The sequence below is a fragment of the Sparus aurata genome, chromosome 8 (genome assembly GCF_900880675.1).
Source record: "Sparus aurata chromosome 8, fSpaAur1.1, whole genome shotgun sequence".
NCBI lineage: Eukaryota > Metazoa > Chordata > Actinopteri > Spariformes > Sparidae > Sparus > Sparus aurata.
This window is the reverse complement of record NC_044194.1, coordinates 29,535,351-29,549,263: the sequence shown is the minus strand read 5'-3', so window position 1 is coordinate 29,549,263 and position 13,913 is coordinate 29,535,351. Positions and strand designations below refer to the sequence as shown.

Below are 13,913 nucleotides of genomic sequence, written 5' to 3'. Positions count from 1 at the left end.
GCTACAATGCTGATCACATTCACCCATTCATACACATACATATGATGGCAGAGGCTGCCATACAGGGTGTTCAATATCTTGCTCATGGATACTTTGTAATGCAAATTAGGGGTATTGAACCAGCAACCTTCTCATAACTGGACAAGCCACTGTATCTTTAGAGCCGCCAACATCAGTTGCAGGTATATCAAGGTCAAGGTCAAGAGTAAATGAAGGTCAAAGCCTAGTAAATCTAAATCAGGGACTAGTAAAAGTTTGTACTACCAAGCAAGTCAATACACCTAGCCTATCTTCTTTAAGCTGGTTAAAATTTCATCCGTCTACATTTAACTTACATTTGTATATTCCATGAAATTATGCCAATATGTTGCTTAGGTGTCGTCTTATGGCATGTATGACAATTTTGGCCTTATTCAGCTGCTACTCCCTCGTTGTGAAATGGACTTCATCTATCAAGCTCTATAAGATCTCCTGCGAATGATAATACCATTTTCCTGAGAGTGAATTGTTCAGATGGAGGTGCCTTTACACAAGTTCATCTAAAAAATATAACCTTTTCTGGAGGAGGTGAGGTGTGCAGCAAAAGTTGCCTTGGCAATTTAACCTGGTAAGATGAAAACCACTGCCATAGCTCTGAAAATCAAGGGTTAACCCCGAAGTAACTTTGCTGTGCACGAATCCAGCTTTGTAGTACCAGCCTCAGTTGTCAATGGAATGTTAATAAAGGTTGCTGGCTAGTAAACAGATGTCATGGCTAGAAAAATATGGGTCAGTGACATGTTAATAAAGGTCACAGCCAGTGGCTTGTAAATAGGGTTGCACAGGACCTTCATTTTGTACATATTGTACAAGTATAAAGTTGTCTCACCTGAAGAACATTTGCAGATGTAAAATGGTTTTCACAGCTTTTGAATATGATATATCACTTTACCTTTGCATTCAATATACTCAACTCAAACAGGTCTATAAACTTTTGGGGTAAATAATATGACTCCAAATGTCTTTCTGCTTCATTACACTGAGTAAAAGTGCTTTGCAAATAAGATCACCTGAACTTTACATTTTAATTTTGACACAGTGTTTTGCCACAATTTTGCCTTCAGATATCCTGTGTTTGAGTGTGTCATCATTTGACAGCATTCATCACATTATTCATCATTTTCCTGTGCTGCTCATTCACCTCACAAGGACTGATCTGTGCGGTGCTAGAGACAAACTGAGAGAGGTGACTAATGCAGACAGCGTTTGATTGTGAATAGAAATAACCTGTTGAATAGTCTGGCAGTGTTTGCTCAGAGAGGTTATACACGCGTACGCACACACACGCACGCACACACGCACGCACACATACACTCTCTCTCTCTCTCACTCAAAAACATTGCTAATGGAAAGAAGTCCACAGCAAATTCTTTAGATTGGATCATAGCAGTGCAGTTGAAGTGTTTTTGTCTCTGTTTTGTTTGTCCAACCTCTCTTATGTTCCTTTTCAACTGAGCTATTTGTATTTCTTCTTTGTCTTCTCTGTTTCTCTTCTTCTTGAAATGTTCACCCTTGTCCTTTGTGTTACTCAATATTTACATTTCTCATATTGCTCCCTTCACCATTCCTCCTATTCGATTGCTCCCTCGGTTGGAGTCGATTGATTTTCTGCCAACCTGTCTGTCTCTCCTTTCTGTGGGTCTGCGTGTTGTGCCTGCCTTCCTGTCTGTCCACCTGCCTCCATTCATCTCACTGTCTGTCTGTCCTCTGTCTTCATCTGCCTGCTTTTTCTATTTTTATCCAGTTGTTTGTGAGCCTGCACAGAGAGTGACTAAGAGTCTCTAAGCTCCAGTCCACTTTCATCTAGCCCCTGCCACACACACACACACATACACACACGCACTCTTCTGTTGTCAGCCTCTCCATCAGATAACGTAGGCTATTATTTGGCGATCTGGATCAGTCTATCGAGATACAGCAGCAACACCAACAATGTATAAAACTGGCCAGAGCTTAAAAAGCCATGATATATAGGCAGTGTTTTGAGGCATTGTTAGCAGGCAAATATCCTATTTAGCAGAGACAGGGGTAGTCAAACAGCATAAAACTAGCATGCAGCAGTATTTAATGTTTTGCATTATTGAACAATGTGGTTAACCATAATTGCTTGCAAAATCTGCCAGTTTTTACAGCTTCAAAAAGTTGGCAGGGGGAAAGTAGTGACAGCAAGGGGTAAGGACAGGGTCTGTTGGTTTCATTAGGTATAGCGCTGTTTGTATGTAAAGTGAAATAAAAACCTTGCAGCTTCTGCAGTGTGCAGGGGTAGAATGAAACAATAGTAAATATACAACACACGTATGTATGTTTTCTTAATCCATCCATCTCGTATATAAACAGCTGATATATGGTTGTTAACACAGTATAGTTATATACATATAATCATATCTTCATTATACTTAAATAAAAGTCAAATTCATTATAAAACGCCTTCAAACCTGCTCTATATGTTCAGAAATTAAATGTTTAATACACACACTACTATTAAGAGTAAACTATGATGAGGATAACCTGAAATTTGGTATCTGTATAAATGATTCAATCATTGATCAACTATATTTGTCCATCCACCCACTGATGCTTTCTCCTTCTGTAACTATCAGTGAATGTCAGGAGTGTGAAGTTAGGAAATCGCTTATTCATATAACAAAGTTGGTGTGTTGTTTTCTGCTGAGTGTAATTGTGTACTTATATACTTAGTGTTTATATGTTCTTAACAAATATTTAGAACAAGGGTCTGTTACAGGAGGCAGATGTACTCTGGATAACTTTGCAGATTAAAACCTGGAAGCTGAAAAAAACTGAAGCATGTAAAAAGGCCTTTTCTGGGGATGACTCAGCTAAGTTATTCAGACAACTCAGTAAACCAGCTTTAAGCACTAATAAATGCACAGTGTTATAGTAACATCTGTAAGTTAGTGCACTATGCATGCTGTGTTTATACTAATAAATGCTTATATAATGGTAACTATGGATGACTTGTCAGGAGTATGTGATTGGACATTATAGTAAATACACTACATTATTAATTGCTGATAATTATTGTGTATCTTATGCACAAGCTGATGTATTATGATACATTATTGTAAATGCAAATCTGTCATTTGTATTGGAGCAGTCACAAACAAATATTGAATAACGATGTACTTTTTTGTATGATTGTTGTATATAGTATATAGACATACTTGCTTACTGTTTATTAGTATGAAAAAGAAACAATGAGGTAAGCATGCTTTTAAATGAATGTATGAATAATCCTATGATATTTCTATTTTGGCTTATTGTAGGGCTGTAACAGATTCATTAACTATTTATACATACAGATGTCTAAAACACTCCCAGGCAAGTTTATAAATGTTTAAGGTGCTAAAAAGATGTATGATTACAAAGGATGGATATAACTATTTTAGCTATGATTGGTACAACTATTTTAGGAGGACATAAAATCCCAAGTCCCTTCCAGAAATAATACAGCACCCAAAACATGGAAAGCAAAGAGTTAAAATTCCTTGCACATTGCATTTAAATTTAAAATGAAATGAAAAGGGAATTGAGCAAAGTAAAGATGGCAGGTAGGTATTGTTTGAAAAACAGGCTGAGTTTTGTTGAATTCTTGTTGATTCAAAGAGGAGAGGAGAGGAGAGCAAGGAGAGGAGAGGAGAGGTAATGAGATACAGTTTCATTTGGAGGGATGTTTTTTTTTTATAGAAAGACTAGCTCGGGGCAGCCAGCTTACAAAGGAGAGAGGAGGAAAGGAAGGATGAGGATAGAGGAAACAGCCATAGTAACAACTGCCACAGCTGCTCAGTCTGGTTGAAGGTGGAGGGTAGAGGAAGGTGGGCGGCGTATAGTTCTAGAAATATGAGCCTTGACTCACCACCAATTGTTGTCTGTATGTGTTTATCCAGGACACAGTTAGTCAGATTTATGACTGTTGAAGGCTCCTACTAAAATATTCCCTCGAGGCAGATTTGGCTTAAAAAAAAAAAGGATCATAAATATTCTTAGTCTGGTGCATTTGTATTCTAAACCTATAGCTCAACATGTGTTAGAAAAATGTGCTTTACACCTCGTCTTTGGTGTTGCTTCTGAACTCGTTTCAACTGGTACACCTGATTTGTTTACCTGATTCTGCCTGTCTGGTTCTTCTTTGCAGTGTGTGTACTTTGAAATAAGAACACAAATCATGTAGACATACTAGCATCACCATGTTTTTAGGATATATCTACACAGCCTCACTTCAAATACAGATGTAAGTGCAGTAAAAACAAGGCTGCAACTTGAATGTTTCTCCTGTCTTTCTCTGTCACAGGTGGAGCGTGATGACTGCAGCCCCAACAATGTGACGCTGGGTTACTACGTGACCAGCGGCAAAGCTGTCTATGTTTCCTCCTTGGTGGTTGAGGCACTGAATGTTTACGGTTTTGACAAGCTGCTGTCAGACATCAGGCAGCACACTCCGTTGGTCAAGGCAGTTCTTGTTCCCGTGGCAACCTGGGTGCCCATTCCAAGCATTCACCTGCAGCTGAAAACAGGTGATGAAAGTCAATGAAAAATAAGATAAGATAGATCAACCTTTACGTGAGAGAATCAAACAAAAATGGTCTGATAATGTTCATTCTGGAGTTTGAGTGCCAAAGGATAAAGAATAAGCAGAGGTTAGAGATGTGCAGAGAGGAGGAGAGGGGAATAGGAGAAGAGGGGGAGCAGAGAGATAGAAAATGCAATGAGAGTACAGGGAGGGAGACACAGGGGAAGAGTAGAGCAGAGACAAAATTAGAAAATTCTGATTACATATCTGTTCTCCTTTACTCTTCTCTGATACCCTAAATCCCATACAAACTCCCATGATTGCGGAGCAAAGGCAAATTGGTCCATTCATTTAGTCAGCCTCTTAAGCCTCTTTGCAAAAACACATTTGAGCTCATGCGCACACACACAGACACACACACACACACACACACACACACACACACACACACACACACACACAGGCACATCAACATCGAGTCTTGTGTGAACAACGGTGGAAAAAAATCTGCACAACTAACATATTGTCATTTAAAAGATACAGGTGCAGATATGAAACCCTTAACGTTTTGTCAGCTAAGAAATTTTTTTTTGAAATTGTTGGTACAGTGTTCAATTCTGCACTGTTGTTCTTTTAAGCAGTATTGAACCTTGCCATCACTTGTGGCACAACAGTGATGTGGTCAGGACAGTCATGCTTGCCTCTCAAAACATTTCTTTTTATTCTGATGTAATCTCTGTTTCCCTGACAATCAGTAATGCCCAGCAGGCTTATCTATAGACTATATGAAATCAAACCTACTTTACTACTCCAGCAAGTGGACCAACCCTTAGTAAGGACCTAGCAACAGAGATGATTTTCTAGTCCCTAGTGAGTCAGCTTTTAAATGACATTGATGCTGAACAGAGTTTCTGTGTGATCCAAACACTTCCAAAAACTCCAAAGCGTTGTGAAATCCAAAAGTAAAAATGTATTGAAAGAAATTCACAACATGTTTTAATCTAGCAAAATATGCTGCTTCAGTCCATATTTGTTGTCATTTAGCCTTTAGCATACAACATTTTCACCATGGTCGCTAAGCTGACCTGCATTAACAGGGCGGCCTAGCAGCAGTCAAACATCACCAATGCTTAAGTTGCATTGTGGGTGATGTTGGCACCAGGTTTTGAATAGGAAGAATAATGCTTGGAGAAAAAAATGAGATATCTCTGATTCTGGTGTAGCAATTTGTTTTTTTTTTAACTGTCCAGAATAAGTGCAACAGTGTTGTAGGAGTGTCATGCAGACCAGTAGACTGCTTTTTAAAACCTGGATCTACATTACCCATTATGCAATTTAGCTACTGAGTGACATAGCTTGAGACATTTTTTCAAATTCAGCAGCTTCCTCTTGAGCCACAAAAGGCTTTATAATACTACATTTTCACATATGCAGCAGTGCTCCCCAATACCTGTACACACAATAATGGTCAAGTTACCCTGTCAGTTCAAGTACCAGTGACAGTCTTGTTATTAAGTTAATAATTATTCTATAAATGTAAATTTAACAGCTGCGAGAATTAGCCAAACAATAGGTCAACATCTGCAGAGGCCCACTGTGGTAAGATTCATTTTAATGAGTAAAAAACTTTTCAAGAACATCCCTTGATTTTTTTCACAAATCACACCCTGTGTATTACAATGAATATATTGGTTTTTGCTCCAGCCCTGGCACTTCCAATGTTGCCATGGAAATGTCAAGAGTAATATTTTTAGTGATGAGAGAGGTGTGCTGTTGGGCTGATATGAGAATGCTCTAAATGTTTGGTTGACCAATCAGTTTAGCTTACTGTGTTTTAGATCCATGTAAAGGAACGTGTACTTTCTGATAACAGCAAACTATCAATTGTTGGTGTTAGAGTGGAACAAATCCTACACATACATGCTTTAATCACCAAATAGAAATGACTAATATCTGCTCTATGTCCTGTAATTACATATTTTATTGCTTGTAGTGTGATGTTTACTGCATTAGAGTCATCCCATGTTAGTGTGTAGCTGTGTTTGAAGTAGGCACTTGAGGCAAGAACAAAAATCCATTTCTGGCTTGTTCAGCTCATAAACCATAATACACAGTAGATGCCAATTTGCCATCCAGCGCACAATTTGCATAAGATTACCAACTGGGTCAACGCTGTTTGTGCCTGCAATCTGCAGACTATGAGACCAGTGAAAGATGCAGAGTATTTTTGCCTTTTTTCGGAGATGTAGCAGGCACTCATAAGCACCACCATGTCTGAATTTAGGTCAGAATATTGTTCCACCTATCGTGTCCCAGTCCTCTTAGAGGTTTTTAGAAAGAACAGAGCAAGACAGAGTGCCGGAAGAGAATGGAGGCCTGATTGCGGTAAAAGGACTAAAACAACATTAATAAAATCCTCTATAATCTGCTGATGGACTCAATATTGTTTACCCTGTTCATTCCCGGTGCGGCGCTGCGTGACGCTGACAGACAACTACTCTTTTCATTGTTCTCATTCTAAATAGTGGCAATAATCCTCTTTCTTTGTCTCACTGCTGAGGTTAATAAGTCACACAGACAGCTTTTATCTAGAGCTCCACTTTCAATGATACCAAAAATACAGCCCCAGACTCACATTCCAGATACAGCTTGAAGTAGATTGTTGGGGAGCTTTTAAACAATTCTCTTTCCTCACCTTTTTTCCAGTGCTTCAGTTAGTAATTCTGACATCAGCCTACTGTTGTTGCTGCAGATGCATGTATTAAACCGCTTGAACTGTAAATAATGTTAATATGTATTGAGAACAGAAATCTGGTTTTAGAGCCTGGGGAACTACATCACTGGCATCGATGGAAGTTGATCTGAACAACCGAATTTGATACTGTTGACCGTAGCTCACTGCTGCAAAAATTGGAAAGAAATGGCATTAGAGGACTTGCACAATCATGATTAAGTGGCTACCAGGAAAATGGGTATTAACATGTTGCAAAAAATAAAATGAATTTGAATTAGAATAAAAAAATCATTGCAATTAAGCGTTCCTCCAGGCTCAAAGTTTGGCCCATTATTGTTTATGTTGTATATAACACATAAATGATATATGGAAAGTAATTTTATATTTTTATGCAGATGACACCAATTTGTTTTGTCAGTGTAAGAATATGAAATAACATTTGGATATTGTGGAAAATAGCACTTTATTCTTCATGGAAATAACTTACTCTGTGGAAGTATGGGAAGCATTAAACAAATACAATTCATAAGATTTATATCAATTCATATCAAAAGAGAGTTATAAGAATTGTAAACCCACCTACTTGTCAAGAACTAGCAAACCACTATTAAGCTTAAGGCCCAATATTTTAAGATTTGTAGATATAAAACCGCGCAAATTATGTGCAGTATGACAAAAATGAAATGCTCATTTGTAGGGAGTAATTGTCATGTATTTTGTCTGAAAAATAGTTAATAATCAATTATATAAAATGTTCTTTGTTTTCTCCTCAGTGTTGAGGTTTGTTGGCCCAACAGATAACATCTACTCCTGCAGTTTCGTCCAGATGTTGGAGCAGAGGCTGGAAAATGCCTTTGAAGAAGCTCAGGACAAAGTACTGGAGACCTACAACAGACTCACTGTAGAGGTACTACATTTTAGGCTATTTTTAGTGCAAAATGCAGACAGCCTATTGTGGCATATTTGCATGCGGCATGCTAATCGGGCTAATGTGAATAATAATGCTCAAAGTGATATTTTGGACACTTACACAACCATACACTTTTTACATGGTTGCTACATAATGGACACACTGCGCCACTGTGCAAGTGCTTTACTGCAAATTAACACATAAAACACAGAAAATGGTTCTGTAACTTATTCAATGAAGGGTCATAAAAGTCAGACAGGTTTGATTACAATTTACACTTCAAGGAAGGGGAGATTTAAGTGGCCTTTAATGGTTTATTTCTTCATTCTTCTACAGTGTTGTTAATGGTTTAAACCCTTTCAGTTGTTTCTCTGCCTTTTGTTCTCTGCTTCTTTCTGTCTTTATTGATGGTTGTGAAGGTACTCTTATGACTGCGGGATATACATGCACACACCATCATAATCATAAAGTAGGTCTCAGCGAGAAGAGGCTGATATAGGGTCCATTCATAATTCATCCTCTGAAATATTAACACTCATGGAGGAATGTGATGAGAATTCCTAGTGACTTGTATCATCATCCACTTTACTATGGTTACTCAGTCACATTATTTTCAGAGTGCCACTCAAGTCTTATTGTAGAATGAAAAAAAATCGTTGTTCATTCAAAGTGTCATACTGTGTCTGGAGTGCTGTAATGCATTCTTAATGGGCATCTTAGACATTTGGTATGATACCATGAGATATTTGCGTATGAATGGTTGAATATTACATGTGACCACTGTGCCTGTATGCAGTTACTGTATTTATTTGTTATGAATAAAGAATTTAAAACATATTCTAACAGTGCACCTTTGGATCACATAGTTACTGACTTGATTCAAATGAAATATTGAAATGATGTATCTCTGCGATTATCTTCAGATCCAGAGTGTGTCCCAGGAGCCGGGCACTCCATCAGTCTCTCTGGTGTATGTGGTGAAAAATCAGGACGCAATTCTTAATGGGACGATCTCCAGCGGCCTCCTCAACCAGCTGACCGCAGAGCTGGTGGGATACTTTCTGTTCTACCCACCCCTGGTCATTGCTGAGCGTAAGTAAAAAACCACATTGTGCCCTAAGGTCATGAGTGACAGCTTTGGTTATGACATATATTTGAGTGTGTTTGCAGCTCTCTAGTTAATCTGCTGCTTTCATCCCTCTGTGCAGTCAATCTTAAAATGGTCTAGATAATTTACAAAATATTCTTATTATAAGTGCCCTGTGGTAGTTTCTTGTTATTTAACTGGAAATATTTTTACATTCAGTGTTTCTATCCTAGAGATTTAACAAGGAGTTTAATGCAGTTCATAAAACAGTTGCAAGCCAGAGTTTTTAATGTTTTCAATCTTGCAATGTTTGAATCTGTATTTGCTAGCTTCCAGTCTTGCTCTTCCTTACTTCCTGGCATATTGCTTAGTTCTTTTGTATGTTTATATCAACAGCTCTTGATCAGTTAAATGATGTGAAACCGACATCAGGAATCTGTATCAAGTCACCCAACACAAATACAGTCTATTGTCCTTATTGTCCTTAAAAAAGGAAAAACCCAGAATTACTCCTACCAACATGTAGTATGAATGTGCAGCTAAATAAAGAACAGGTCTTGTAGTCAGAGATGTTTATCATTCAATGAGGAAGTTTCTTAATCCTGAGCCATGAAAGTGGCAGCCTACAATCCTTTAAGGGCAGCCAGTTTTCTGAGGTAAAGTTATCTCTTTACAAATTAAAAGAAAAATAATAAGCTAAACCTGTGATTGGTCAAGGTAGTCAACTTGAATGTGCTGTTACGTTAACATGGCAAACTATGTATTAAAGCTGCCAGTGCTGTCCAAACTCTTTTGCTACCTCACCTGAAAGCTATGCTGTCACTACCCCACTACTATTCTATTGTCACTCCCAACTACCTGCAGAGCTGAACTCGATGTTTCCCTGTGGGGAGCAACTAGGTCAGAGCCAAGACACCAAATCTCAACATTGTACATATTCTTCATTCACATGATCATCCATTCCTTGCAGTTTTAACGACTTGGTAGCTAGGTATGCATATACTTTTCGTTTTGTTTTCCCAGGCCTACAGACACAGTAGGCCTATTCAGCATCCACAATAATAAAATGGCAATGAATACAATTTTGTTTGGAACTATTTTCAACCAAAAATGCCCTGTGGATTAGCCTGTGGATGTGTATCAATCCTGGTTTAGGGTAATGGGGGTATTGTTTGTGTAAAAACGTGATTCTCTTCAAAATGTTTGATTTGCTATCAAGAATCCACTTGATTCATGTATTCCTAAAATGTCATTCTATAATTAATCTAAACAGGCTTTCCACACAATGAAAGGTCACATAATTAATATGCAAATGAGTAAGTGAGGTCATCCGGGAACTACACTGGATTTTTTGAGCAGCCAGCAGCAACATGCGTTGGCATCAGCGCTCAAGGGCATTTTCTCCCTCACTCACTGCTAATTTCTCAGCAATCACAGTTACCAAGAGTTGCTCTGCTCTTACGGCTACGCATAAAGACTTGGCTAGCATTGCTTAACTCAGAATTAATGGTGTCTAGCCAACAAATTAAGAGTTCAGTCAGGGTGCTTAATACTCATTCACTTGATCTTCCCCCAAGCCATCGTATCAGAGGCACTGCTGGACAATTGTAATGCATTTGTAATTATTTGCAGAGGGCTGCAAGTGAAAATGAGCAATTTGTCTGTGGGAGAAGCACGTGGCTCTGACATTAATGTGTAGCACAGATATCCAGTTTGTGCTGTTTAGCTTAATGCTGTAGTAACACACTGACTTTTAAGCCAGAGCTTATTTCCATGAAATAATGAAAAAAGATGAAAAAAAAAGACATTATGTACAGCTGCAATTTTAAGAGTTTCATCCAAGCTGACATTTAAGTGCACTGAAGTACAATTCAACACAGGATTGGTGTTGACATTCTACTTACTTGACATTATGTTGTCCTAATGGCTGTTATTTTAGCTCACTCTCACATACAACCCAGACTGATGCTGTTTCCTTTACAGTCTGCATTCATTTTTTGTTATATGGTTGACTTTTTAGACATAGAAATCTTAGACAGAATTTTCATTGTCTCTTTAACTTACATTAGCTAATCTTCTTCATCATTTGCTATATTTTTTTCACACCTCCAAGGTAAGGACCACAGTTACAGACCTGGACTTGCTGATGTATGTCTTCTATCAAGATAATGTTACAGCAAAAAATCTTTAGCCACTAATGAGCTTATGTGAGGGTGCCATATATTTTAGGCCCTCAGGCTGTGAAGGTTCATTTGAAAAAACAACTACCAAGTACAGAAACTGTGCCCACATTCATACTGTGTGTCTTATGCGCTTTCAGAAGCTGGAAGGGAACACGTGTACAGAGCTGAGCTTGAATCCTAAAAAAAGGTTTTTGCATTCAGAGCTTTATTTCAGTCTTGAAAGACTTAGCAGACAGAGGTTGGAGGTAGGATGGAGGGCTGCCAGCAGTAAAAGATAACCGTATAGACACCAGAGGAACAAAGATATTTTGAGCTGAAGAGGGGACAGAAAATTACTTAACCTGTCCTAGCGAGCCTTGGTTTGGACTTCTTACCACAGTGCTAGACTTTAGAAAGAGTCTAGTACAGCCATTGCATAACTGTGCTCCTGCTTGTTCTCTGTAGCAGTATGTTGCTCGGCTGAGACAGACTTACATAGCCATATGTATGGTTCCCTCATCAACACTGCCCAGTGAGAACCATTGAGTCCACTGCAGGGCACTGCAGGATTCATGACTTAGCGTATGTTTGACCTGCCTCATAGGAGGAATTCTGGATTATTATATTATATTATATTATATTATATTATATTATATTCTCTTTTCAGAAGATGAATTTTGACAATTTTTGCTCCATGTAAATTACAGGGAAGTGGTCAGCACTTGATGAAAAATGATAATGTGTAGTATTTATGTGATACTACTTGTGCTTTTAGGATTACCTACAGTAGTTATAGGCCTACTGTTTTTATTCTTCACTATTATTGCATCATATGCCTAATGAGCAATAAAAAGACCATAGACTCCATAGATGAGCCACTTGAGTTGTGTTTGTATTCCACTACAGCCTTTAATGCCATCTGTGAGATTCTAAAAGGGCAAACAGCTGTACAGCCCCTATCATCTGAGTCATGCCACGGGCAATCTGTTATCCATGCCCTCCGAATGAGCTAATTTTAGCCTGGTGAGATTAGATTAGTATCTATTTGTGCGTGCTCTCAACACCCATAGGGCTAAAACATCACACTTCACATGGTCACCTCCAAACCTACTTAATGTCACCAAGGAAACCCTGTCTGTTCCCTAAAAAAACACAATTTCTCACTCATCATGAAACAATGAGTGAATTAATATAGAATTATTTAAAATGATGAAGTGGTTTAATGGTAGCCCAGAAAATGGCTGTAAATAGTGGTAGACGCATCAGTAGTTACACTGAATAGTCTAGACGTGTACTGGTGGAGACACGTGAGAGCGCAAATGGATAATTGATTCTCATGTGATCAAAGCAGCCTGAATATTGGCCTTCACTATCTACTTACATGCAAACAAGTCTATGTGGTCAGCTCCCACTATGTCTACAGCATGTACCTGTTTAGCCGGAGAGTACTCAGTACTAAAGTGATCTAGAGATTAATTCACCATCTGCACTTTGGAGGACAGACAGTACAGTTCTTTCTCACTTCCAATCCAACAATATAACAAATTTATCAACTACAAAAATGGTGATTAAAAGGAATCATATTCTCTTATTTTAAGAACTAATGGGGTATTCCAGCATTTTTTAATCTGGGCCCCATGTTCATATTTTGACAAGTGTAAATGAATCATAAATGTAAATTATTTTTACACACCAATCTGGCAGCAGCAACACATTGCTGCAACATAATTTCTTTGGGGTAACTTGGACTGTCAAAGTTGCATCAGCTAAAAGTGCTTGTTTTTGCCACTCAAAGACTGAGATTAAGCGTTTGACAACACTGGGAAGAGTGAGTGGTTTTTGTAACCTGAAACAGTCTTGCTCAAGGAGATGTCTCGCTCTGTAATCTTGCAAGAGGTGAGTGTTTACCTGCATCAATGATGGAAGAAGAAGCTGCTGGCAGCTGGCAGTATGTCCACAAATGTAAAATATGAAAAGATACAAACTAACAGGTAATGATTCTGATTCCACTACTCATGTGTTGCCAAAGCCTGATATTATTGTCTGAAAACTAAACACAAATACAGTATTTACTCCTTCTCGACTCAGTTTGGAAAAGAAAAAGAAATGTAATGCCCAGCTGATGGAAGGCTTTTTTTTCTTAAAATAAACTATATTTTTGTTGTAGCTTGTTTTGAAGATGTATATCCTCCATAAGAATAAATGAGCTTGGGGCTGAGTGCCACAAAAATGGTAGGGAAGTCATTCAGTGTTGAGGACAGATGGTTCATTGCTGATCTCAGTCTTTTCTCTGGATATGATGAGAGTGGGACAGAAATAGAATGACATTAGCCTTATCATGTAAATCTATCATCTTTTTTGTCAGACAAGAGCTGGAGCTTTTTCTCTTCTCTATTTTTTCGGAATTATGCAACAAAATGTTCCAGCTGCTGTGTTTATGACAAATGAAGCCT

At 38.3% G+C, this 13,913-nt stretch overlaps 1 protein-coding gene across 4 annotated transcripts in view; it reads left to right on the top strand.

The window, feature by feature from the left end:
* kiaa1549la (KIAA1549-like a) overlaps positions 1-13,913 on the top strand; it is a 104,101-nt gene that overhangs the window by 41,634 nt on the left and 48,554 nt on the right. For all 4 annotated transcript variants that reach the window (XM_030425428.1, XM_030425427.1, XM_030425425.1 and 1 more), the window contains exons 5-7: positions 4,349-4,571; positions 8,075-8,208; positions 9,135-9,303. In XM_030425428.1, the coding sequence (XP_030281288.1) occupies positions 4,349-4,571; positions 8,075-8,208; positions 9,135-9,303 (526 nt within the window). The remainder of the gene's footprint in view (positions 1-4,348; positions 4,572-8,074; positions 8,209-9,134; positions 9,304-13,913) is intronic.